Consider the following 26619-nt stretch of genomic DNA (forward strand, 5'->3'; position numbering starts at 1 on the left):
AAAGCAGGACCAAGGCAGGCCAAGAGAGTGGAATAAAAGCAGGCGCTCACTCACCTGAACTCTACCAAATACCCTTCCAAACAATTTTAAAATAATGTCACGAGGTAATTCTGAAACACCACAACAAATAAAAGGTCAAGGGGCTGAGAGCAATTTTTCAACTATAGACAATTTAGGAAGTTGGCAGGAAAGGTCTGCATCATTGGGTTGGTGGTCAGGCCCAGAGTACAGAACTTCACGGGTCATGCCTTAGGACGTGTCAGAAGTAGACCTTGAAGGTGGCTACATGAGTGGCAGCCGAGCTTCACGAACTCTCAGTCTAAAGATGGCAAGAGTGTAGGAAACCTGTCCAGAAAGGGATTACTGGGGGCTCTGCTGGCACTGGGGGAAGGGTCCTGTTGCAATGCCCAATAGAGTTCCAGGTGGCAGTTCCAGGACTACTAGGACTATTAGCATACTAGTGCGTGTGGTTGTAGCAGAGAAGGACCACAGTTTTTGCTTGGTGTCAAGTGCTTGTGGATATTCCCAAGGGAGCAGGGGTCCTGGTCTCAGTTCCAAGGCAAAAAGGAGCACTAGCGTTTCTGCCCACAGAAGAACAGGATCAGAAATGCCAGTCATAGGATGAAGAAGAGTATTTGTGATTATTCAGAGACCAGAGCACAGAAGAGGAGAGCAGTTGCTATATCTCTCCCTAGATCATACTGCCTTAAAAAACTGAACACTTACAAACCTCCAGAACTAACCCTGAAAACACAGAACAAAAAAACCTGAAGTTTGGGACAATGCCTTTTCACTATGGAATCAGAGTCCACTTTTAACATACAATTATATAAAGAAATAGGCTAGGAAATGAGTAAGCAACAAAAACCTGACTATGTAAAGTTACCACAGTGACAGAGAAGATCAAAACACAACCACAGAGGAAGACATTGAAGCCAAAGCAGTTACAAGCAAAGCCTCAAAGAAAAATGTGAATTTTACACAAGCTCAAAAAAGAATTTACAAAAAACTAAAAAACAAATAAGAGGCAATTAGATGTCTCAGTGAATAGAGACCTAGGTCTAGAGATCAGGGGTCTGAGATCCAAAAACACTTCCTAGCTATATGAGCCTGGAAAATTCACTTAACCCCACTTACCTACCCCTTACAGCTCTTCTGCCTTGGAATCAATATTGGTATTGATTCTAAGAAGAAAGTGTTGTATTTGAGAAACTATAGACAGAGGTCTATAGCAATCGGGTCTCCTGAATCCTTTTTTTTATATTTAATAATATTTATTTTTTAGAAAAGTTAACATGGTTACATGATTCTCCTTAATCCTTTGGTCTATGGAGGGACACACCCACAAGCAGGCTTGACTGGTCAGGAGGGGCAGGATCTTGTGAAAGTGCTCCATTCACTTCCCCCCTCCCACTAGGCAGTTGAAAAGTCAGTTACAATCTGGTAATGGTGGACAAACAGACTTGTTAACTCCTGGGCCAAGACAGTAAGTTAGGAAAGGTTAGACTCCTAAAGATGATCACTTTCTCTAAATTATTTCCCCACAGGATTGTATTGCAGAAGCTTGATGTCTTAGAAACTCACTGGCTCAGAGAATTAGGATTAACTTCAAGCCTACACGTGGGAGGAACTTGGCTAAAGGATGTTGTAAGTATACCCCCAAAATATATATCTAAGCACTGTTCCCAATTGATAAAGGTTTAATGATAAGTGAATGAGAAGGATGGGAGAGGGATAAGAATCGATAAGGTCAGGGAAACCCTCAAACAATAATGTCAAAGCAGCCCCTCCCCCCAAAGGGGGCTAGCTATCCTGAATGACTGATCTGCTCTCTAACCCTATAACATTCTTCTTCTATATCAAGATATCTAAATTATGGTAGACTGTGATATAGTTGTATGTCTAACCCAGTGATTCCCAAAGTGGGCACCACCGCCCCCTGGTGGGTGCTGCAGCAATCCAGGGGAGCAGTGATGGCCACGGGTGTATTTATCTTTCCTATTAATTGCTATTAAATTAAAAAAATTATTTCCAGGGGGCTAAGTCATATTTTTTTTCTGGAAAGGGGGCAGTAGGCCAAAAAAGTTTGGGAACCCCTGGTCTAACCAAAGTAAAACAGCTTGCAAGTCAGGTATTGAATGGTTCAACTCAGAGTCACCCAGATTATCCCTCTGCTAAGATTCAAGACCTAGGACTCAAGAACCCAGCAAGCAGGGTGACCTGCCTTCTTATACCAGAGCTCCAACTGCCTTTAACTACCCTCTCTCTTAGAGTTCTGGGGGGCACTACTGGAATTCTGTGATGTATCCTGAACCCCACTCTGCAGTTTGAACCCCTCTCAACAATATGGATCTCACAAAAGGTAAGTTGTTGTTGTTGTTGTTGAGCAAATAAGGAAAGTAGAGGGAAAATGAAAGGAAAATTAGAGCGATGCAAGAAAATTATGAAGAAAGTCAATAGCTTGGTAAAAGAAGCATAAAAATATACTGATGAAAAATACTTTTAAAAAACAGAATTGGCCAAATGATTAATAAGGTACAAAAATCCACCGGGGTGGGGGACTCTTTAGAATGCCACATGGAAAATGAGGCACAAAAACTTAGAGTGAAGAAAAATATTTTTTTAAAGTAGAATTGGCTAATTCAAAAAAAAGGAAAAAGCAGAAAAGTATCAAGAATGAAAAGAGTAAATTCACCACCAATGAAAAGACAATTAAAGCACTTACTAGAAGTTATTTTGCCCAATTATATGTCAATAAATTTGACAATATAAGTGAAAGAGATTAATATTTTCAAATATATATTTTCAAAAATATAAATTGTCCACATGAGCACAAAATGAAATAAAATTCCCAATTCCATTTTAGAAAAGGAAATTGAGCAAGTCATCAATGAACTCCCTAAAAAAAACCTCAAGGGCCAGATGCTTTCTCAAGTGAAATTATTTCCAATACTATCATATATACTTTTTCAAAAAAAAGATAGGTGAAGAAAGAATTCTACCAAATTCCTTTCATGACACAAATATGCTACATACAGCTAAACCAGGGAGAGAAAAAAAAACAAAGAAAACTCTAGAACAATGTCCCTGATGATTATTGATGGAGAATCTTAAATAAGATACTATTAAGGAGACTACAGGAATATATTACAAGGTTAATACAGTATGACTAGGTGGGTTTTATATCAGGGATTCAGGGATGGCTCAATATTAGGAAAGCTATGATGATATCTGACTATATCAATAAAAAAACCAGCAGAAAGGATATGATTATCTCAATAGATGTATAAAAAAGGTTTGGCAAAACATACCTATTCCTTTTAAAAACACTAAAAACTTTGGAACCAATGAAGCTTTCCTTAAAATTATAAGTAGTGTGTATCTAAAACCATCGGCATGCATTATTTTCAGTGGAGATAAGGTAGAAACCTTACCAATAAGATCAGAAATGAAACAGGATGTCCATTATCATAAATATCACTTAGTATTGTATAAGAAATACTAGCTAAGCAATAGCAATGAGAAGAAAAAGAAATTGAAGGAAATAGAATAGGCAATAAGGAAGCAAAACTATCATTCTGAAGATGATATGATAGTATACTTAGAGAATCCTAGAGAATCAACCAAAAAACTTGTTAAAGGGGACAGCTGGGTAACTCAGTGGACTGAGAGTAAGGCATAGAGATGGGAGGTCCTATCAAATCTGGTCTCAGACGTCTCAGCCGTGTGACCCTGGGCAAGTCACTTGACCCCCCATTGCCTAGCCCTTTTCACTCTTCTGCCTTGGAGCCAATACACGGTATTGACTCGAAGACGGAAGGTAAAGGTTTATATTTTTTTCTTTAAAAAATAATAAAAAAAAAACTTGCTAAAAAATTAACTAGTTTAGCAAAAGTTGCAGGATGTGTAATAAACCCACAGACATCATCCACATTTCCATATATTACACACAACAAAGTCCAATAGTAAGAGGTATATAAATAAATTCCATTTAAAATAACTATAATCAATATAGAGTACCTAGGGGTCTACCTAGCAAGACAAACCCAGGAACTATATGAAGAAGATTACAAAACACTTCTCACACAAATAAAATCAGATTTAAATAATAGAAAAATAATTACTTTTAGGCAGGCTGAACTAATACAATAAAATTATAATTCTATATAAATTAATTTAACAATTCTGTGTCATGTCAAACTACCAATAGCTAATGCGTAGAATTAGAAAATATACAACAAAATTCTTCTGGAAGAACAATTGGCCAAAAATATTAAGATAATTAATAGTAAAAAATGAAGGAAGGTAACCTAACTCTCCCAGGTTTCAAACTGTATTATAAAAACGTAATCATTAAAATAACACGCTGCTGTCTAAGAAATAGAGTAGTGGACCAATGAAATAGATAAGGCACTCAGCATACAGTAGCAAATGATGATAGTAACCTAGTGTTTGATAAATTCAAAGATCAGATCTTTGGGGAAAATTTATTTTTTTACAAAATTGCTGGGAAAAATGGAAAACAATATGGCAGAAACTAGGCATAGACCAATATCTCACACCATTTATCAAGGTAAAGGTAAAATGGATGCATGATTTAGAAATAAAGAGTGATATAAACAAATTAGGGGAGGATACAACAGTTTACCTGTAAGACTTATGGATAAGGGAAGGTTGCTTTTTTCCCCACTAAACAAGATATAGAGAACAATATAGTATGTAAAATGGAAAATTTTGAATGCATTAAATTAAAAAGATTTTGCACAAACAAAATCAATACAACCAAGATTTAGAGTGGAAACAAAAAAGTGGGAATTTTTTATAGTATCTCTGACAAAGGACTCATTTCTCAGATTTATAGAGAATAGATTCAAATTTATAAGAATACAAGCCATTCCACAAATGATAAGTGATAAAAGACTATGAACAGGAAGTTCTCAAAGGAAATATTTAACATGTCCATAGTCATATAAAAATGTTCCAAATCACTATGAGAGAAATGGAAATTAAAACAATTCTAAAGTACTACCTCACACATTATGTTGGCTAATATGACAAAAAAAAGGAAAATAATAAATTTTGGAGAGGTTGTGGGAAAATGGGGACACTAATACACTGTTGGTGGAGCTGTGATTTAATAGCACTATTACAGAGAACAATTTGAAACTATGTGTAAAGGACTATAAAATTATGTATATACCCTTTGACTCAGAAATACCACTACAAAGTCTGTATGCTAAAGAATTCAAAGAAAAAGGAAAAGATCTATCTGTACAAAATGATTTATAGCCGTTCTTTTGTGACAGCAAAGGATTGGAAAGTAAGGGGTTCTCTATCAGTTGAGGAAAGGCTGAACAAGTTGTGGTATTTGATTATAATGGAATACAATTGTGGTATAAGAAATGATGAACAGTATGATTTCAGAAAAATTTGGAAAGACTTATATGAACTGATGCAAGGTGAATTGAATAGAACTAAGAGTATGTTATACAGAGTAATAGTAATATTGGATGATGATCACCTGTGAGAATGACAACTATTAGTAGTACAATAAGGATTCAAGGGGCATTCAAGACTCAAGGGATTCATTGAAAATTGCTCTCTACCACCAAAGAAGTAACTGACAGATTCTAGAAGAATGTAATTTTTCACTTTATTTCCCTTCATGCATTTTTTCTTGTATGTGTGATATATGTCTTCTTTTACTGTGTCATTATGAAAAATATAGAAATATGTACTCTATAGGAGGAAATGTATAACTTATATTAGACTACTTGGCATCTCAGGAAGTGGTGAGGGAGGGAGAAAATTTGATAGCAAAATAAAATAACAAAACATCAGAAAAATATTTTAAAATGTTTCTATAAAAAGTTGGGTAAAAATATAATAAAAAGCAAATGCTTTTTTTTTTAATTTTTTAAACCCTTAACTTCTGTGTATTGACTTATAGGTGGAAGAGTGGTAAGGGTAGGCAATGGGAGTCAAGTGACTTGCCCAGGGTCACCCAGCTGGGAAGTGTCTGAGGCCGGATTTGAACCTAGGACCTCCCGTCTCTAGGCCTGGCTCTCAATCCACTGAGCTACCCAGCTGCCCCTAAAAGCAAATGCTTTTTAAAAGAATAATTAATTCCAGTTTTATATAAGCTATTTGGAAAAATAGAGAGTCCTATCAAATTCCTTTTACATCATAAATAAGAACCTTTTAGTTAAACCAGGAAGAGCAAAAACAGAGAAGGGAAATATAGATCAATCTCCCTCATGAATATTGATGCAAAAAATTTACTAGAAAGGAGATTACAGCAATATATCACAACAATCACTCATTATGACCAGGTGGAAGTTAGATCAGGAATGCCAGGAAGCTTTAATATTAGGAAAACTGTCAGTATAATTGACCATATCAATAGCAAAGGCAACAGAAATCATGTTTATTTCAATAGATGGAGAAAAATCATTTGATTAGCTACAACCCATTCCTATTAAAAACTCTAGAGAGTATAGAAATCAATGAAGATTTCCTTAAAATGATAAGTAATTTCTATCTAAAACCATCAACAAGCATTATCTGTAATGAGGACAAGTTAAAAACCTTTCATTAAGATCGGTGTGAAGCAAGGTTGCTCATTATCATCACTATTTTTTAGTATTAAATTAGAAATATTAGTTGTAGAAATGAAGAAGGAAAAGAAATTGATGGAAATAGGATAAGCCATAAGGAAGCAAAACTATCACTCTTTACAGATGATACGAAATAAGAGTGAATCAACTAAAAACACTTGGAACTCAAAATTAAAAAAAATATTTAAAATTGTTTTTTCATGTAATTAAGAACTATTTCAAATAGATATTAAAGGCTCTTTTCTTATTTTTTCTTGAGATATAAATATGGTTCTGTTCCCCAAATCAAGTAAAAACAAGACAAAGGGAAAATAGATTAATCTTAACTATTAATATTAGTTTAAAAGTTTAATAATACCATATTGTAGACTATACTAATATATTTTGAAATATACTTTTAAAACCATGATTTTGACAAATTAAGTAATGGTTCAACATTTTGAAAACATTTTGCATAATTAATCATGAAATCAACAAAAACCTGATTGTTTGAGTAGATGCATAAAAAAGGATTTATTTTAAAAAACACTCATTACTTTTTTAAATTCTTAAATGAATAGGGAGGTAAGAGTGCTCCTTATATATGATTTCTAGCATATATCATAAATCAAGAAATGGGATTATTTTAAATTGAGAAACTAAAGAATTGTAAGCAGAGGTAAAAATGCTTCATTGTTCTCATAATAAATTACCAAAGATAATAACTACAATGATAAAATGGGAAATAAAATTAAATATATAAACAATGGCAAATAGGAGATAAAAATATTCTTATGTATGAAAGATAGGTAGAGTTTTAAAGTCCTGGAGAATTATTATTCTTATTATTGTTATTAATGCTATTGATGATGATGGTGATGACAATCATTAGCTACAGTAAAAATACAGGATACAAAATGAGCATAAAATTAAAAAAAAAAGGCTAAAGCCTTTTTGGAATGAATTTGTGTGAGGAAGAAGAGGGTATTCAATTTGATGTCCTTAAATTACATTAGCATTTTTCTTAGTCTGCCTATTTACATTTTTTATGGCATCCCTTGTGGCAGTGTGAATTTAAGTTGAATTTATTTTGTACAGATATAATATATTTATCCTGTTCATATGTACAAATATACCCATGGACCATCAATCAAATCCAATGATCAGTTCAACTCTCTAGGCTTCTTTTTAAAGAAGAAGAGGGAAAAAAATATGCCCCATTCTGAACCAATGATGTAAATTTCCATTCCAGTTGTGTGTGTGTGTGTGTGTGTGTGTGTGTGTGTGTGTGTGTGTGTGACTCAGGGGTTTTTATTTAGAACATCTGGGAGAACTTGCTACCACACTCATCTGTTCTCCATGCCTAGTCCCTTTCATGGTCAGAGGGTGGGTTCCTCAGGGCTTGAGAATCAGAACCATTTGTCCCAGCTCCTCTTTCAGCTCTAGCCAAACATCCCAAATGCTTGGATATTCTCATCTGCTGAGATTGTGAGGGAACAGATTAGTATGAGGTTATTAAAGCAAATAGTGATGGAGGTTGTACTAATGATGCCCCACTCAGAGCATTTGGTGTTGCGCCTTATCCTACAGCCAGAATGACTAAAGGGTTGGCCAGTACAAACTGTAATCATGTTATGAGAGACTCAGACATTTAGAACTAGAAAGGACTTTAAAGGCTAACTTGTATAAAAGCCTCATTTTTGCAGAGAAGGAAATGGATGCTCAATGAAGTGGGATCTTTTTCTAGAGTCACACAGCAAGAGAATTTGGATTTGAACTCATTCCCTGAGAGTCCAGAGTCAATCATTACTCTTCTGGACTATGCTTCATCTATTGTTCAGAGAGGTGTCACTGTGGGAAAGTTCTACCTGTGGTGAAAAGCCTTCTTGGATTCAAATTCTATTTGCCACGGAGTAAGTGACAGGTTGCATATGTTGAGGGTGATGCCATCTTATATAAATCCTGTAGAAACTTTTCTTGGCCATCAGCTCAAACAAACCTTTTTAAAATTGCAATTATCAACATAGGTTGTTGTTTAGTCATTTCACTTGTGTCCAACTCTTTGTGACCTCATTTGGGGTTTTCTTGGCAAAGATACTAGAGTGGTTTGACATTACTTTCTTCAGCTCATTTTAAAGAAGGGGAAACTGAGGCAAACAGAATTAAGTAACTTGCTCAGGATCACACAGTCAGTAAGTGTCTGAAACTGGATTTGAAATGAAGATGGGTCTTTCTTATTCCAAACCCAGTGCTCTATCTACTTGACTACTTAACTGCCCAATCCTTCCTAAATGAGATCCATAACCACTCCAAGGCATTTAACTGGCCCATCCATAAGGGGAAAATATAAATAATCAACTACATTAAAAAAAAGTGGATGAAGAATGTCTATTGTCCAGAACATGAGACAAAGCTGAATAGTGACCAATAGAATTTATCTAGGGATTAGTAGCACAGATACTGCAAATGGAAAATGAGCACTGAATAAAAGGAGAACAATGAAGAAGTAGCCTTTGGACAACTGCAATATTCTTTTAATGATCCCATGCTTCTACCTGAACTTAAAGGCTCATCTTCTGTATATCAATATTCTTTCAGTGATGCTGATAGTGGTGTGTCAAGAATCATAAATCTGGAGTACGGAGGAAAGTTCTGAAGGACTGAATCGGTAGACTATACAGACCATAATGCACAGATGAATTGTGGGTATGTACAGGCTGCAACATACTTCATAATTACAAAACAGATTTGTGCTATAAAGGATGTCATAAGACACAAGTATAACCAAGAGGGGAAAAAATATTGGTCACATTATGAAAGCAAAGACTACTCTACTCTGTTGGATTCCATGTTGATTAGAAAATGAATTAATAATTAATTAATTTATGAAATTATGAAGTCGGCAAAGGCACATCCAGTTCCAGGAGTAATCACCAGGAGAGATTCCAATTGGCCATAGAAAACAAAGCTGCAACCCCATATTAATAAGGTAAAGAGACAAAGAGCAAAAGAGATACAGAAGCAGATGGTGAGGGAACAACTGATGGGTGGTGAAGGCAGGAATATTGTAGAAGAGGATAGGGATGGGGTTGGGTAGAGTTTGGGAGACATAGAATTGCTCCTGTAAACATGAATTAAAGTTGGGAGAACTAGGAAGCATGGACCCAATGGAGAAGTAAGACAGCTCAGGGGGCAGGAGTTTTAGCTTTCTATTTTATATTTTTCTATTTTATTTTTTCTATTTTGTATTTTATAGGATTTTGGAAAAAAACAGAGCCATTGCTATCTCTGCCACATTGGGGTGAATTCATGAACATATCCAAATCATCTCAAAATTATTGATAAAGCTTCAAAGTGGAGGTCTAGAATTTGTCTGAAGTTTACATAACATAGCACCAGAACTCCAATAACAGCACTTAGGTGGCTTTTGCTGATTTATCACATATTACCAGGACATGAATTTTCATTAAAATATGATATAATTCATATATTATATTCCTTTGTTCTTTGGGACAGTTGAACATGACTTCCAGGCTCCTCTTTGCCGTCTTATTTCCTGTCATTGCTCCTTTATACTGACTACTTTTGACTGATGAGAAGGGCAGGTGGACAAGGGTACCAGAGTGACAAACAATTTTAACAGAGAAAAGAATATGGGAATGACTTTAGAAATGTGATTAGAATTCCTGTAGCAATTTTTATGTGAGGACATGAGTGAGACTCCAATAGAGAGCCATGGATGGGTTCTTCATTGATAAAAAAAAATGGGCAAATAAATGAAATTAAGGAGTATTGGAGTAGGAACAATTAGGTGAGAGAGCTGGTTTTGAGTCAGGAAAACCTAGCTCTGAAGCCTATCAGTGGTACATACTCTTCATATGGCCCTGGGCAATTCCCTTCATGTCACAGGCATCTCTGTGAGGCTTTACATAATCGATAATGGAAGAACTCTAGATCTGTAGATGTTCTTTATATTAATGAAGTCAGAGGGTTAATTTTTTAAAACCCAACAACAAAATGGGAGCTGACATGAAGTTAATTAACCAAGGGGTACACTGATGTCTGTAGAATTCAAGAAAATGCCTAGAGAAAGACTTGTTCAATATGTGGAAGGGACATGAAAGAACATTGTCCAGGATGGGTCGGGATAAGGGGTTGCTCTGTGCCATTTAAGGAAAAGCTACATTGCTGAGGTCCAGACTCCAGTAAATATCAGAAAGATGACTGAAAGAAGAAGAAAACTGGTTTAATCACGATAAAGATTCTTATTAAAAAAGAACAATTTCCGAGCAGTATCATCTCAAGATTTTTTTTTTAAATATACTAGAAAGACTAGGTCAGTTTTCCATTCCCCTAAATGTGAAGCAGGGTGGCCATTTTCTCCTATGACTCAGCATTTCTTCAAATGTAGCCCAAGTAGCCTTACCAGCAGATGTGAATAGTGTGAACACCAGGGTTTATTTAAATTTGGGGTAAAAAACAAAACCAAACAAAAACAAAAGGGATTGCTATTGTATTCACAGCTATTGTTTTTCTTTAAATTGGCAACATGTAAATGTGCATATGTAGATTTTGCCAAATAAGCCTGAAGCAAAAATGGGTCCCATCAATATTTTATCAACTGAAAAATCTCTAAGAAATCTTCACATCATTCAGAATATATAGTCGCACAGGATTTCCTCTTTCCTAATGGCAGCAGATAAGAAAATTTACTTTACTTGCATTAACGCTTTATTCATAAAACTGTTTTGCTCCATTCATATGTTTATTTTGAAGAAAAATGAAAATAGTCCATATTATTTTGTGTGAATATTCTTCATGACATCTCAGTTTCCTACTGGCTAAAACCCTAAACTTGGGGTCAGGTAGAGCAGAGGTTCACAATTCTTCAAATCAAGAGGTCTTAACCTAGCATCTATGAACTTGTGTTTTTGCCCAATATTTTAATAACTGCAATTCAATATAATTGGCTTCCTTTGTACTTCATTTTGTTTTCTAAAAAAAGGTCCAAAGACCTTGCCAGTCTGCCACCAAGAGAGTCTATGACATCTAAGTTAGGATCCTCAGCATTAAATGTTGAATTTCATTCAAGAATGCTTCTCTTACCCGCCATACTTCCTTCCTTGGTTACTTTATCAATGTTCGTCACTTCTAGTATTATACCTAGATAGGCGAAATTCATCTATATTTCTAGGTGCAATTATTGGCCTGAGATCCAGATTTGTTTTTCCTGTTAACTCTCTGCTGGACCTCCTGACTCATACATTCTACTAACATGTTAATCTTATCAATTCTCAAACCACATTGAACCTCTTCCATTCTCTTTCTCTTATTGGTGCCATCAAATTCCATCAATCAGTCTTGTATTCTATTTTAACTTGTTTTTCTCCTCCTAACTTTTAAACAACTATTCCTTAGCTCATATAAAATCTCCTTCAGTATCAACTCTTGTCCATCCCCTCTCATTCCAGGCTCTCCATCCTAGTTCACATATAATCATCACTTTCCTAGACTAGAGCATGGGATATTCATTTCTAGTCTCAGGGTTCCTTTTCCCTTCATTCCATTTGATACTAAACCTTGCTGATAGTCCAAAAGCATTGCCATCTCCTTGTCACCTCCCTGATCAGTTTCTCTAGAAGTCCGAACTCCTGTGTCCAGGATTCAATACCTTTAAGACTTAAGCAAAACTTACTTTGTTAGAACTATCCTGTCCACATGCTAAAAATGTCTCAGGTTCTCTCTTTGCGTTTTTTCTCATCTTTTGTTCTTGTCCTAGGGTAGAATCACCTTCCAACTTTGCTGAGCTAAGACGTGGCCTTTTTTCATAGGCTCATAGATTTAAATCTACAAGGGAATTAGGGACCATCTAGTCTAACTCCTTTACATAGTAAAGGGAAACTGACACTCAAAGAGATTGACCAGTGTCACACAGCTAATAAGCATAAAGAATAGGTATCTGTGCCTAATTTCTTCCAGATTCCATTTCTCTATATTATGCATGATGTCAAATGTGATCTCTGTGACACCTTCCTGATAATTCCTAGACAGGGATAATTTCTTTCTCCTCCAAATTTCTATAGGAATTTGTTGCGTTTCTCTTATTGGGTTTTTCATAACAAAGTAGTATTGTAATTATCCATAGCCACATCTTCTCTTCTTAATGAGTTTGTAAGCTTCCCATGAGCCCTTTTCACAGAATTACCCATAGCTACTAAAAATCCAAGGACCCAAGGGTGGGACACAATGATAGTGAACCTTTTCGTGAATATGTCTTAAAGGGAATATATGAGTTCTTGTTTTTTTAAACCCTTACCTTCCATCCTAGAATCAATACTGTGTATTGGTTCCAAGGCAGAAGATCAATAAGGACTGGGCACTGGGCCACACAGCTAGTATCTGAGGCTAGCTTTGAACCCAGGATCTCCTGTCTCTAGGACAATATACAAGTTTATCCCTTGAATGAAGGTACAAAAAATGAAGGGGAAATAAAAGCAAACTTCCCCGAAAATATTTCATTCCCTGGTTTGGAACTCGGTTCTGCCCAATCCCAAAGGTATTTTCTAGTCATCAGTTACGCCTAGGCTTACTAATTTATAAAAGTTCCTAAGATATCATTGGATTCGTGAGCCCTTCCCAATAATTAACCTTGATGACATAGTCTAATCAGCATTTTAGGGGTTCAATGTGAATTGAATTCCAATCCTTCAACATTTTTTCCCGGGTTGACTTAGATCCTTCCTGGGATGAACTGAACTCATTAAATCAGAGTAATAAACTTGACCTAATGAGTGAGCTCTTCTGTGCTAAAAAACATGGGACTAGATCATTCACTCCCTATTTAATTAAACATAGGAGAATTACTTACACTTTTGTCAGCAAATGTGTCCTCATAAAAACCAAGCATTAGAGCAAACTGTACAAGGGCATACAGCTGGAGTGAGCCAGACATCTGAGCAGCAAAAGGGACCTCTTTTCCTGTGATCTACAACAAGGAGACAAATAAACTTCTGGTCAGCTTAACCTTATCCCCGGAAATAAAACTGGATTGTACAGGTCCTCACCAAATAAGGCAGGTCCCTAGATAAAAAGTGTTGGGAGAATGGCAATATTTTTCCCCAAAAAAAATTAATTCAGCAATTCCTAGTTAGAATAAGGTTTAGTTTTTAGAATTTCTGGTCCTAATTTTAACAGAACTACAACTAATGTATTGATACAGGGCCTCTGGTTCAAACTACTGACGTCTCTGGTATTCTATACCTATAACGAAGACAACCTGTTCTGAGTCTCTTGTCTGTCATTTCCCTTTCCCCAGGTCCTCTCAGAAATGAAGGGCCAAAGGTTAACAGTGCCATGAAGGCTAGGCTTGAAATCGACCTTCCACCTATCCCTACCTTACAAAAGCCATCATCTGGGAGACAGACATTTTCATACAAATTTTGTCTTTCATGTTACTACCTTTCAGTTCCCTCTTGAGTTAATATTTACAGTTTATTCTTCAAGTATCAAATCTGTAGCTGTGTATGATATTCTCTTGGTTCTACTCATTCTGCTCTTCATTATCCTGGGTAGTTCTTTCCAATTTTTATTAAAATCAGCCTGCTTATAATTTCCTATTGTACAGTAGAATTCCATCACAAACCTATACTACATTTTGTCATTCCCCAATTGATGGGTATCTCAATTTCTAATTATTTGCTATCACAAAGAGAACTTCTATAAATATTTTGGAACATATAGGCTCTTTTCTTTTTTCCCTTATCTCCTTGGAAAACAGACCCAGCAATGGTTTTATAACTTTCTGGGAATAATTTCAAACTGCTCTCTGAAATGGCTGCATCAGTTCACAGCTCCACCAACAGTGTATTAGTGTCCCCATTTCACATATCCCCTTTAACATTTGTTATTTTGCCCTCTTGTCATTTTAGCTAATCTGATGTGTGTGAGAAGATAGCTCAGAATTCTTTTGGTCTGCATTTCCCTAATCAATAGTGATTAAGAGCATTTTTCATACACCTATATATGAGATTTTGATTTCTTCATCCAAAAATTATCTGCTCATATTGTTTGCCCATTTATCAATTAAGAGATGGTTCTTAAAAAGAGATGGCTCTTATTCTTATAAATTTGACAAAGTTCTCTATTTTAAATATGGTACCACTATCTGAGAAGCTGTCTATACATTTTTTTTCAATTTTTTGCTTTCATTCTAATCTTGGCAATGTTTCTTTTATTTGTACAAATTTTTTTTCAATTTAATGTATCCAAAATTATCCATTTTACATCTCACAATGGTTTGCATTTTTTGTTGACACAAAATTCCTCTCCTATCCATAAATTATATAGGTAATATGTTGCCTATTTTTCTTATGATACCTCCTTTTATGTCTAGATCACGTAACCATTTTGATCTCAATTTCATGAATGATGTAGAATACTGGTCTATAAGAATTCCTAGTTGATGACCATTATCAAGCATCTCAGGCCCTCTCCTTATACAGTGTAAGGGCTATATCTTAGATGATTTGGCCAAAGCTATTCAAATCTGGCAGGATTTTCACTGATGGATTTCATTTTAAGGATAATAAAAATCATCAAAGAACAGAGCAATCACTCATGCTGGTCATTAAAATGAATGAGCAATCGATGGCCATATCCAGTTACCCTTTCTGCCCACCTATCAATGTCAATATCATGGTCAGCTCTAGAATCAGATGAAACAGAAGGCAGGACAACCAACTACCACAAGAGAAGATAAATGAGGGCAGTAGAGGCAGATTGGCTCCAGCTTAAGGAGGAACATGGCAATTGAGACAGCTGCAGTTGGGTAGGCTCAAAAGTCCACAAACATGAACAATCATGTCAGATTGAATCTATATTTGGATTTTTTTAAATGCTACAATTTGTCCAGGAAACTAAATTTTTCAGCCTAAATGAAAAACCTTACTTTTCATTGCCCCCATCTTTGACTTTGAAGTAACTGATTTCTGGTTTTCACCCTTTTGCCCAAAAGGCTGTTAATTAGAGCCAATGATCTTCCTCATGTCCCAACCTTAGCACTCTCCAACCCTGATGCTACCAGAGGTTAGGAAGAAGATATTCATCAGATTAGAAAGATAATTGACTAAATAAACCAATTCTTACAGTGAATTACCTTTGCTTGAATTATCTAATGATTGTCTATACTAGCCTTCTCTTTTCATGGTGCAAGAGTTGAACTGGGTAACTGATTCAAAATAATTGTTCTCTCTCATTTTTATTTTTAGAAAAGTAGATATTATTTCCTTAGGATAGTGACCAGGTCAATAAGAACTAGCTAATTAAATACTAGCACTCATATCTTAAACATTGCTTTTTTCTAAAAAACATAGAGATAGACGGAAAATCTAAGTGAGCTACACAACAGAATTGCTTTGTTTCATATTACTCTTAATTTTATTCATTAAAAAATTATAATATTCAGAATCATGCTTGAAATTCAGTAAGTTCCTGATCTCCATAAGAGGGAGCAGAGATTCAAATCCACCTCTTCTTTCTTAATTTCTCAATTTCTGAAGTCTTCATGTTTCTCCTTCTAATTTACAGTAAGTGGTTCCTGGAGAGTTGAAAATTGCTGTAACAAAGCAAATCAGGATGTGGAAATAATGTGAAACCAAAAACTTGCCCTAAATTTTTCTTACCTCAGGGATTTCTTCAGGAAGGCCAAGCCTAGGTTTGCCTGGACTCCATCCTGGTCCTTTGAATATGACAGACAACTTGTTCCAGAACCCAGGTGTGATCCACAATGTGGTCCAAATATAATGCAAGTGATGAAACTATGAAGGAAGGGGAAATATAGCTCACTTTTTTCTCTGCAGATGAAGAAAAGCTGAAATCAATATGTAACCAAAGCATTATACTTCCTTTTACTATTACATGGAATTTGGGAGAATAGTTCCTTCTCTTAAAGGTTTTTGAGCACATCAATAAATTAAGCAGTTGAATGTCAATTGCCTTTGAAGGGGAACCTTTTTGAATGAAATAATATGCATGTTGTGAATAGCATTTTTAATTAATCCCAATTGTATTCTTTATAATATTTCTCTAGCTCAAAGAAATTGCAGTGACTATATTGAAAAGGTAGAGAAATGATTTAGGAAATCTTTGTAGTAGAAAATCTTTTTGGTAAGCTGTGGTAACTTCTGGAAGTATTAGCTGGCAGCTTGAACTCTGCTTTTCCATTTCTAATGGCAAAAATAAATTTTCTATGCTTTTGTCTGTGTTAATGTTGGAAAATAATGGTGATGGTTTAGGAAGTAAAGTCTAATTGGAGATTATAGATCTCTTTGGGCAGCTAGGTGGCTTGGTGGATAGAGTGCTGGGCCTGAAATGGAGAAGAATCATCTTTTTGAATTCAAATATGTCCTGGGACACTTCCTAATTGTGTGACTTTGGGAAAGTTACTTAACTCTGTTTGCCTCAGTTCCTTCCTCTGTAAAATGAACTGGAGAAATGGCAAACTACTCTAGTATCTTTGCCAGGAAAACCTCAAATGGAGTCATAAAGAGTCAAACACTCCTGAATAACAAAGAATATACCTCAAATGTGTTTGCAAAATATTTAATTTATTTTATTTAATTAAGTTTGTTTATTTCATTAATTAATTTAAAATATTTCCCATGGTTATATGATTCATGTTCTTTCCCTCCTCTCTTCCTAACCCCTTCTCATAGCCAATAAGCAATCCCACTTTCATGTATCATTGAACAAGACCTATTTCCATATTATTAATATTTGCAATAGAGTGATCGTTTAGAGTCTGCATCCCCAGTCATATCCCCATTGATCCATGTGATCAAGCAGTTGTTTTTCTTCTGCGTTTCTGCTCCCACAGTTCTTTCTCTGGATGTGGATACATTCTTTCTCCTAAGTCCCTCAGGATTGTCCTGGATCATTCCATTGTTGCTAGTAGAGATGTCAGTTACATTCAATTGTGCTACAATGTATCTGTCTCTGTGTACAAAGTTCTCCTGGTTCTGCTCCTTTCATTCTGCATCAGTTCCTGGAGGTTGTTCCAGTTCATATGAAATTCCTCCAGTTTATTATTCTTTTAGCACAATAGTATTCCATCAACAATAGATACCACAACTTGTTCAGTCATTCCCCAATCAAAGGGCATCCCCTCATTTTCCAATTTTTTTGCTACGACAAAGAGTGAGGCTATAAATATTTTTGTACATGTATTTTCCCCTATTATCTCTTTGGGGTACAAAACCAGAAGTGGTATGGCTGGATCAAAGGGCAGGCAATCTTTTAAAGCCCTTTGGTCATGGTTCCAAATTGCCTTCCAGAATGGCTGGATCAATTCACAACTCCACTAAGCAATGCATTAATGTCCCAATTTTGCCACATGCCCTCCAACATTTACTACTTTCCTTTGCTGCTAGGTGTGAGATGGTACCTCAGAGTTGTTTTGATTTGCATTTCTCTAATTATAAGAGATTTAGAACAGTTTTTCATATGCTTATTGATAGTTTTGACTTCTTTATCTGAAAATTGCCTATTCATGTCCCTTGCCCATTTATCAATTGGGGGATAGCTTGATTTTTTGTACAATTGACTTAGCTCCTTGTAATTTTGAGTAATTAGACCTTTTCAAGGTTATAAATGTTATAAATGTTTTTTCCCCAATTTGTTGTTTTGTTGCATTGATTTTGTTTGTACAAAACCTTTTTATTTTAATGTAATTAAAATTATTCATTTTACATTTTGTAATATTCTCTATCTCTTGCTTGCTCTTAAAATCTTTCCTTTCCCATAGATCTGACAGGTATACTATTCTATGTTTACCTAATTTATTTATCCTTTCCTTCTTTATATTTAAGTCATTCACCCATTCTGAATTTATCTTGGTGTAAGGTGTGAGATGTTGATCTAAACCTAATCTCTCCCATACTGTTTTCTAATTTTCCAGTAGTTTTATCAAATAAAATATATTCTTTTTAAATGTAATAATGCATAAGGCAACATAGTTTTGGAAATACTGGTCAACAAAAAGTTAAGCATAGAAAGTTCAAATGCCAACTTTGTGCACATAACACTGGAATCCAAAGGACTCTTTATTGGCATTCAGAAAATTATCAAAGCCTTGAGACTGATTCATTCTATGTCAGTTGTACTTGAAGCTGATATTAATTGATAACTTTAAACTGCTATTTCTCAGAGTTTTATCAATAAGTTGAGAGGAAAAATCTAAAGCAACTGCTAAAAATGAGAAAGCCCCATAGTCACAGGCAGTAGTGGGTGTATTAGATTTGGGGAGAAATTATAAGGATAGCATTCTACCCTAAGCATGAATTGGGAATAGAGGGTGAATAAAGAAATTAAATTAATGAAGTGAGGAAAGTGTGTGTGTGTGTGTAGGTGAGTGTTTCATTTGAAATCTTAGTTTGGAAAGATAGAAATATAATCTGAATCAAGAATTAAAGAAAAATACCCTCACACCAGTTGCGAATAAAAATATATTGAAAATACAAAAAAAGAAAAGATTTTTATAAAAAAGAGAGTATTTTTGTGTAAAAGGAAAATAACTGATTGCCTTATGTGCTACATGCTGTGTAACTCAGAAATGATGCAATGCAATTTTAATTCCCTTCAATGCCATCTAATATCATACTTATCATGTAGTAGATAATTAGTAAATATGCAAGAAATGGAAAAGGGGTAGGAATGAGGAAAGGATGGAAGAACAGAGAGAGGGAAAAAAGAAGGAGAAAGTTGAAAAAGAGGAAGGGAAGAAAGGAGAAATAAACCATATCAAATAGCTTTTGGAGAGAAATAGATAATTGTTGAGGCTAATATTACAGTAAACCATTTCCAAGCTAATGAATATTTGAATAGTTTATTAGAATCTAGCCTATCCTTTAAAGATCACTGAAGGGCTCTTTCTTCTCTAAACTTTAGCTGATGACCTAATTTATGATGAAATTTTCTTTTTTCTGAACCCCTCTGAATGTCATCTATATTCCATGATATAGCTTGAGTTATATAATCAGAAAATTATTAAAATCAGTGAGGGCATGCCCATGACACTGAGAAGGAAGGAGAGACGTATAGTTTGTTTCAGTATAGATAGACTGATTGATTGATATAGATATGCTCATGTATAGCATATATATAGTATATATTCAGTATGTATTGATCTATCTATATAGGGTGGGGGTATGTGTGTGTGAATATGTCCTATCTTTATAATCACCCAGTTATAGCTATTTTGAATATTTAGGTTGAAGTAGGTGTGATTATTGGCTCCACAGCCTTCCTAACTTAAAATATGTCTATATCAAGTAGGAACTATGTTTTGTGTATAAAATTGTGTGTTTGTGTATAAAATTTTCCATATCATCTATCACAGTGCCTGATACCTAATAGAAACTAAATAAAAGTGATATGATTGATTAAAATGTTTAGTCATCTCAAGGTGTATTGGGACTCCAGTAATCATGCAAAGTATTTTTTTTATAAATATAGGGTACTACAGATCTTTTCTAATCAACAAAGGTTATAGCATCTGATAAACTTCTTAGATTTTTCTTTTGAAGGGAAGAATCTCTCGAGAAGAAATGGCCATCCTCAAAGTCCAGAAAAAATACTAAATTATGTGCTGAATGATGAATACTGGACAGCAAGTGTGACCATGGGAAAGTCATGTAAAACTCTTGTCTTTCTGGGAAGGTCCATAATCCCTTGAATTACATAGGATATGCTGATCTGTCTTAGGGGGAAATTTTTCCTCAAAATGAGATATGAAGCATAGGGAAATTGTCAATAATGTCTGAATACTGAAAAAAGTAAGATTCTTGAACATTTTCCAGACATTTAAATTTTTTTATTTCTAAATGTTCCCATACTCAATGTGGGTGCCACCTCCTCTGCAAAGCCATTCTAGATCCCACACCACACTTAAATTATTTAGATTTTAGCCCTCCTCAAATTGCTTTATACTTGATTCTTTGACATGCAGTAGAATTTGGCAAGTATCATTTCATTTCTATTTTTTTTATGAGTCTTGAAGTAAGTTAAATATCCTATGAGGGAGAATTAAATAGGAGATGTTATAGGTATATGTGACAAATTATTCAAAGCCATGTAGGGAACAGGTAGACTGATTTGACTATAATACAGAGAACACCAAGGAAAATCATATGAAATATGTCTGAAAAGATAGATTGAAGCCAGGCTGTGAAGGGCTTTTTAATACCAACCTGAAGAATGAGTATTATATTTCAGAAACAATAGGGAACCATTGAAGATTCTTGAGTAGGGAGAAAAACCTGGTTAGATATATGTGCTTTAGGAAGATTATTTTGGCAATTGTTCTGGAAGATGGATAGGGGAGGTTGAAAGCAGGGACACAGATTTAAATGCTATGTAGTCTAAGAGAGAGGAATGATTAGGATCTTCACTAGGATGGTAGTCATGCAAGAAGAGGAAAGATGATAGATACAAGAAATATTGGATATATAGAATTGATAAGAGGATTGAGGAAAAGGAAAGACTCTGTTATGAATCTGTGGTTGAAAATCTAGATGATGGGAAAATATAGATGTGCCAACAAGCAGAAATGGGGATGTTTGGAAGAAGAGTGAATGGCAGAAAAGATGAGAGTCATTTTAGCACACTGAGCAGTGGTCAAGAGAAAGATTCAAGCTAAATATATAAATTTGGGAGGCATCTATTCAAAGACAACAGTTGACCTCATGAGTACTGATGAGATCACCAATAAAGAAAGTATAAAAAAAAGAAGAGAAATCAGTGCAAATCTATTGGACAAATCTGTGGTTAAGGGAAAAGACACGAATGATAATCCAGGAAAGATGACTAAGGAGTGGTCAGACAGATATGAAAATCAGTGTGAAACAATATCATGAGAGGAGAGGTGAAAAAAATGTAGGGGAAAGGATGGTCACCAGCATCGAAGGTGAATAGAAGTCAAGAAGAATGAGGATTGAGAAAAGCATATTAGATTTACCAATTAAGAGTTCTTGGTATCTAAGGAGAGAGAAATTTATCTGAGTAAGAGCAAGATTAAAAGGGATCAAGAAGTAAGCAGGAGTGTCAGGCCTAGAGATGGGAGGTCCTGGGTTCAAATCCGGCCTCAGACACTTCCCAGCTGTGTGACCCTGGGCAAGTCACTTGACCCCCCATTGCCCATCCTTACCACTCTTCCACCTAAGAGCCAATACACAGAAGTTAAGGGTTAAAAAAAAACCAAACAAAAAAGAAGTAAGCAAGAGATGATAAAAGAGAGGCAGTAAATAAAGGCAAACCTGGACTCCTACTGAGAAATATAGACAGATGCCTTCAGGAGATAGTAAGTAGCATTAAGTGAAGATTGATTAAAATTGGAGGAGACATAGTTATTCTTGTAGGAATCATGGAAGGAACAAGCAAATGAGAGGTGGTATGGAGAGGAGAGAAGAAAAGGGGAGACAGAATATGATCAAAGGGGTAAAAAAGATGGGTGAGAGGATGGGATCAAGGATACAAGTAGAGCCACTGGCAAGGAGAAAAGTTAGCTTTTCAAAGACTAGAAAAATGAGGAGAGAATGCAGGATGATCTAGAACAGTGGGATCAAACTCAAGTAGAAAAGGGACACATTAATTTATACATGATGACCCCTGTGGGAGGAATATGATAGAGTTTTAAAACTTAATGCTATCTTTGTTTTATTGTTTTGTTAGGGCTCATTCAGTACGGGAAATTCCTGTATCAGTGCTGACAAATTGTCTTTTACTTAGTAGGTAATAGGATCATAAATGTGGTCTACAGACCCAAGAAACTTAGAGAACATCTGAGTAAACGAACATATTGCTGAAAACCATCCATCAATCACCAGCAATTGAATTCACAAGAATTTGGTAAGCATCTACTAAATGTCCCACAGAATCCTGTTCTTAAGGGATCCAAGGACAAAAAAATGAAACCATTCATGACCTCAAGAAGTTTACATACTACTAAAGAAAGTGGAGGCATGTCATGATATTAGGAAATATGTATAGAGAAATGAATAATTTTCTTTTATTCTGTGACAATTTGGAGAAAACATCAGAGTATATGTTCATCAGAACCACTGATTTATGTTGATTTTAAGTTTATCTCAGAATCTATGTAGCATAAACACCTCGTTTATTTATTTATTTATTTACTTGTTTGTTTGTTTGTTTGTTTATTTATTAAGCCCTTACCTTCTGTCTTGGAGCCAAGGCTGAAGAGTGGTAAGGGTAGGCAATGGGGGTCCAGTGACTTGCCCAGGGTCATACAGCTGGGAAGGGTCTGAGGCCAGATTTGAACCTAGAACTTCCCATCTCTAGTTCTGGCTCTCAATCCACTGAGCTACCCAGGTGCCCTCAAACCCCTCATTTTAAAGGGGAAACTAATATCCTTTGACCATACAAATAATAAATTTCAAGAATATGGAACCTCAAGTGGCCTCCAACTTGCCTAGTATCACATAATAAATATCACAGATTGGATTTGAATCCAAGTCAAGATCCTCTACATACCATGAAGTTAGCCTGTTTGTATCTCTCTCTCTCTCTCTCTCTTTCTCCCTCCAACTCTGGAGCAAAAAGTAGGCAATCAGTAAATGCTTGTTGATTTGAGTTGGCTAAAATGAGTTCTACCTATTTCCAAAGAATGAATGAAATTAGTCATACCTGTACTTTGAGTGGTTCAAATGTGTTAATGGGGTGGGTGAGCCCGTAGGAAACTTTTTCATTTTCTGCCTCAAATGTTCCTGGAAGAGATATTTAAAAAGTCAAACTTAGAAATCCATTCACTTTGTTTATGCTAATAAGGATACTAATTTGCTTGTGCTATTTCCATTTATAAATACTTACCAAAAATTCTATCCCAAATGATAAGGGTGCCAGCATAATTTTTGTCTATGCAATAACGGTTTCTCCCTAAGAGATCAAACAAAATAAATTACATTCAATTGAGCTAAGAAAAAAATTAGAATATTTGCCTAATTGATAGCTTTGGCCTGTTGAATATATTTATAACATTAAGTCTTCAGTTTTATGATATTTTGTTTCCTGGGGTTATTTTCTCATTAAGAGTAATGCACTAAAGACTAATCCTAAGTGTGTAATTCTATTCCTGTAAGCTATTGGGTTTATGAAGTGTTTTCCCCACAATTAGTCAGTGAGAATTTCTAATGCAAATATTAACCTCATTTTAGAGATGATTTAGGGAAACTGAGGTTCAGAGAAATTATATGATTGGTGGAAGATCACACAGCTCATAAGTGTCCATCACAGGCTTTTTGCATCGCTTTCACCCTGTATTTTAATTTGAACTACATTGATTTATGATTTCTTATTCTCTTTTTTAAAAAAAATATTTTCTTTCTGCTACTTCTTTTGAAGTTTTACTTCATTCTAATGAGATTATTCTGTCTTCTTTGATTCTTTTCAAGCCTTTTCTATTAGATCATGAAAAAAATCAATCTTGGGATAGTTCACTTTCAGGAATCTACCTAGTGATTTTTCTTAATATGAAAATTCACAATATATAAGTTACCGCAAATAATACCCAGCACTATAGCAATGAAGTCAGAAAGCTAAACAGACAGCTAAATAGATGGGCAAATGGATGGATGGATTGATGGACAAACAGATGAGATAAATACAGAATAGATAAAATACACAGATAGACAAATAGTGCATTTATTTAACATTTACTGCGCTAAATGTTGGTTATACAACAGAAGCAAAATGGACAGTCTCTGTCCTCAATCAGATGAAGAATTCTGGAGAGATAGGAGTGAAGTTAGCTTGTCTTGGACACATAATGTCATATGTTGGTCTCCCTTTTCCCATTTTTTTTATGCTCATCAGTTCATGTGATATAATTCATTTATCTTTCAGAAACTCAGTGTTACTATCTGTAAGAGAGGAGAATTTGTCTTTTCAGCTCTTGCTTCCATAACTTAACAAAGAATCAATGGATGAGCCAAGTTTAGAGAGCTCTATAAGATAATACCACAGTATGGCTTCCAGTCCAAACTACTAAACAATGAGCATTCTTATAAAACAGGGTTAAGGTTTCAATTTTTTTCATCATGTATCATAAAAATATTTAAAATATTTTTCATAACTTTGATTATTAGTAATTGGATGTAAAATTATATGCAACTGAACTATTTTTATTAACAGCAATAACAAGTATAATGCTAGCAAGCATTTATAGAAATTTAAGATTTTATGGAGAGCTTTCCAAATATTATCTCATTTTATTATCCTAATAACTTTCAGAGCTTAGTAGTATTAGCATTTTTGCTTAGTGGATTAAGAAAAAGCATCTATTTTTTTTTTAATTACAGTATTTTATGATGCAGAAAGTGGCTATGGAAAGAGTATAGGATTTGTTGTCATAAGACCCAAGTTCAAATCTTGACTCTCTTTCTTATTACCTGTGTGATTTTAGGAAAATTGCTTAACCTTTCTGAGGATCAATTCCATCATCTTTTAAATTAGAAATGCAGGTTACCCTCCACATTCTATAAAGTCTCTACCAGTTCTAAATCTATGATCCATTGAGCTTGAGCAAGTTATATTCATAAATGTTTTCCCCATTTGTTGCCTCAGGAGAAGGTAGCTCACTTAATCATGATCTGTCTAGATAGCTCAGAGGAAGTCCAGGGAAGCTACTCTAGTACTGAATGGGTGAAATTGTTAGACAAGGGAGCCATTTCCCATATTCACACATGGCCCACATGCAATGGCTTGGAGGAAGAAGACTATTGTAATGTGATAGAGAATATGCTGGAACTTCCATCCATTTGTGACTGGAGTCAGTTCTCAAAAGAGTCTGGACCGAGGGATCAGGCCATTGCAAGCCACCAGGAGAATTATTCCTGGGGCTATTAAATCCATTTGACTCTTCACTTGGGCTGGTGAGGGGCCAGGAAAGAGAAGGTAAACTGACTCTCTCCTTATGTGCCTAGAGCAGTGATTCCCAAAGTGGGTGCCATCGCCCCCTGGTGGGTGCTATAGTGATCCAGAGGAGCAGTGATAACCACAGGTGCATTTTGGGGAGGTGAATAACTATAAGGGGGCAGGGATAGTACGTGACAGGGTGCTTTGTCATATTTTTTTTCTGGGAAGGGGGTGGTAGGCCAAAAAAAGTTTGGGAACCCCTGGCCTAGAGGATCAAGGTCCAGCTAGGCACCAAATCAAGACTGGACTTCTTAACACACTCTTGACTTCTTAACACACTCTCTAATCTGATAGCTGCATGCAAATAAAATCACACAAAGGACTAGCAAGAAAAGTGTGTGACCAAGATTAAGCACCGAGCACCACAGACACTCCATGCTCACTTACCATGGTGAACCCGATGATGGCTGGGGGTGTTGAGAATCAATTCCAACGGCCCAAGATGATCAATAACCTGTTTGAAAGCAAAGTTAGTGACATACCCTGAAGTCTGAAAGGCACTTTGGAAAGACAACTGTGCACTGTGGATAAGGAAACCGTGTATCAAAATCGAAATCCACTGGATTTCATGCAACTTGAACACACATCCAATGAAGCTTAAAGGAAATATATAGGCATTTGAAAGAGTCATCATATGGAAGAGGGATTCGATGTATTTTGCCAAGGGGAAAACAGCTGAGGATGGGCAAACAAAGATAAAATCATTTGGAAAAAGGCAAACTTGGGCTTTGTGTAAAGAAAATCTCCCTATACAGCATTATCCCAAAGGAGTATGCATTGCTTTGGGAGAAAAGAGGGCTCCTCTTCCCAGTGGGTATTCCAGGAAAAGCACATGATGATTTGGTAACAATACCAATCAACAACAATGATGACGGTGATGATGACGATAACTATTATTTTTTATAATTCAGTTTTGCAAAACATACATAGACTAACTCACTTGGTATTCACAACAACCTAATAAAGGAAGTTGCTATTATGACCTTCACTTTATATATGAGGAAACTGAGGCTGAGAGGTTAAATGACTTGTTCAGGTT

The 26619-nt window shown here is 35.5% G+C and overlaps 1 protein-coding gene across 1 annotated transcript in view; it reads right to left on the reverse strand.

Moving 5' to 3' along the window:
• Positions 1-26619, reverse strand: part of AGMO (alkylglycerol monooxygenase) — a 329174-nt gene that overhangs the window by 140006 nt on the left and 162549 nt on the right. Inside the window, exons 6-10 of the mRNA XM_044679541.1 lie at positions 25968-26034; positions 23478-23543; positions 23295-23374; positions 16277-16411; positions 13465-13581 (exon numbers count right to left, since the gene is read on the reverse strand). Of these exons, the coding sequence (XP_044535476.1) occupies positions 13465-13581; positions 16277-16411; positions 23295-23374; positions 23478-23543; positions 25968-26034 (465 nt within the window). The remainder of the gene's footprint in view (positions 1-13464; positions 13582-16276; positions 16412-23294; positions 23375-23477; positions 23544-25967; positions 26035-26619) is intronic.

Source organism: Gracilinanus agilis, chromosome 5 (genome assembly GCF_016433145.1).
Source record: "Gracilinanus agilis isolate LMUSP501 chromosome 5, AgileGrace, whole genome shotgun sequence".
NCBI classification, from domain to species: Eukaryota; Metazoa; Chordata; class Mammalia; order Didelphimorphia; family Didelphidae; genus Gracilinanus; species Gracilinanus agilis.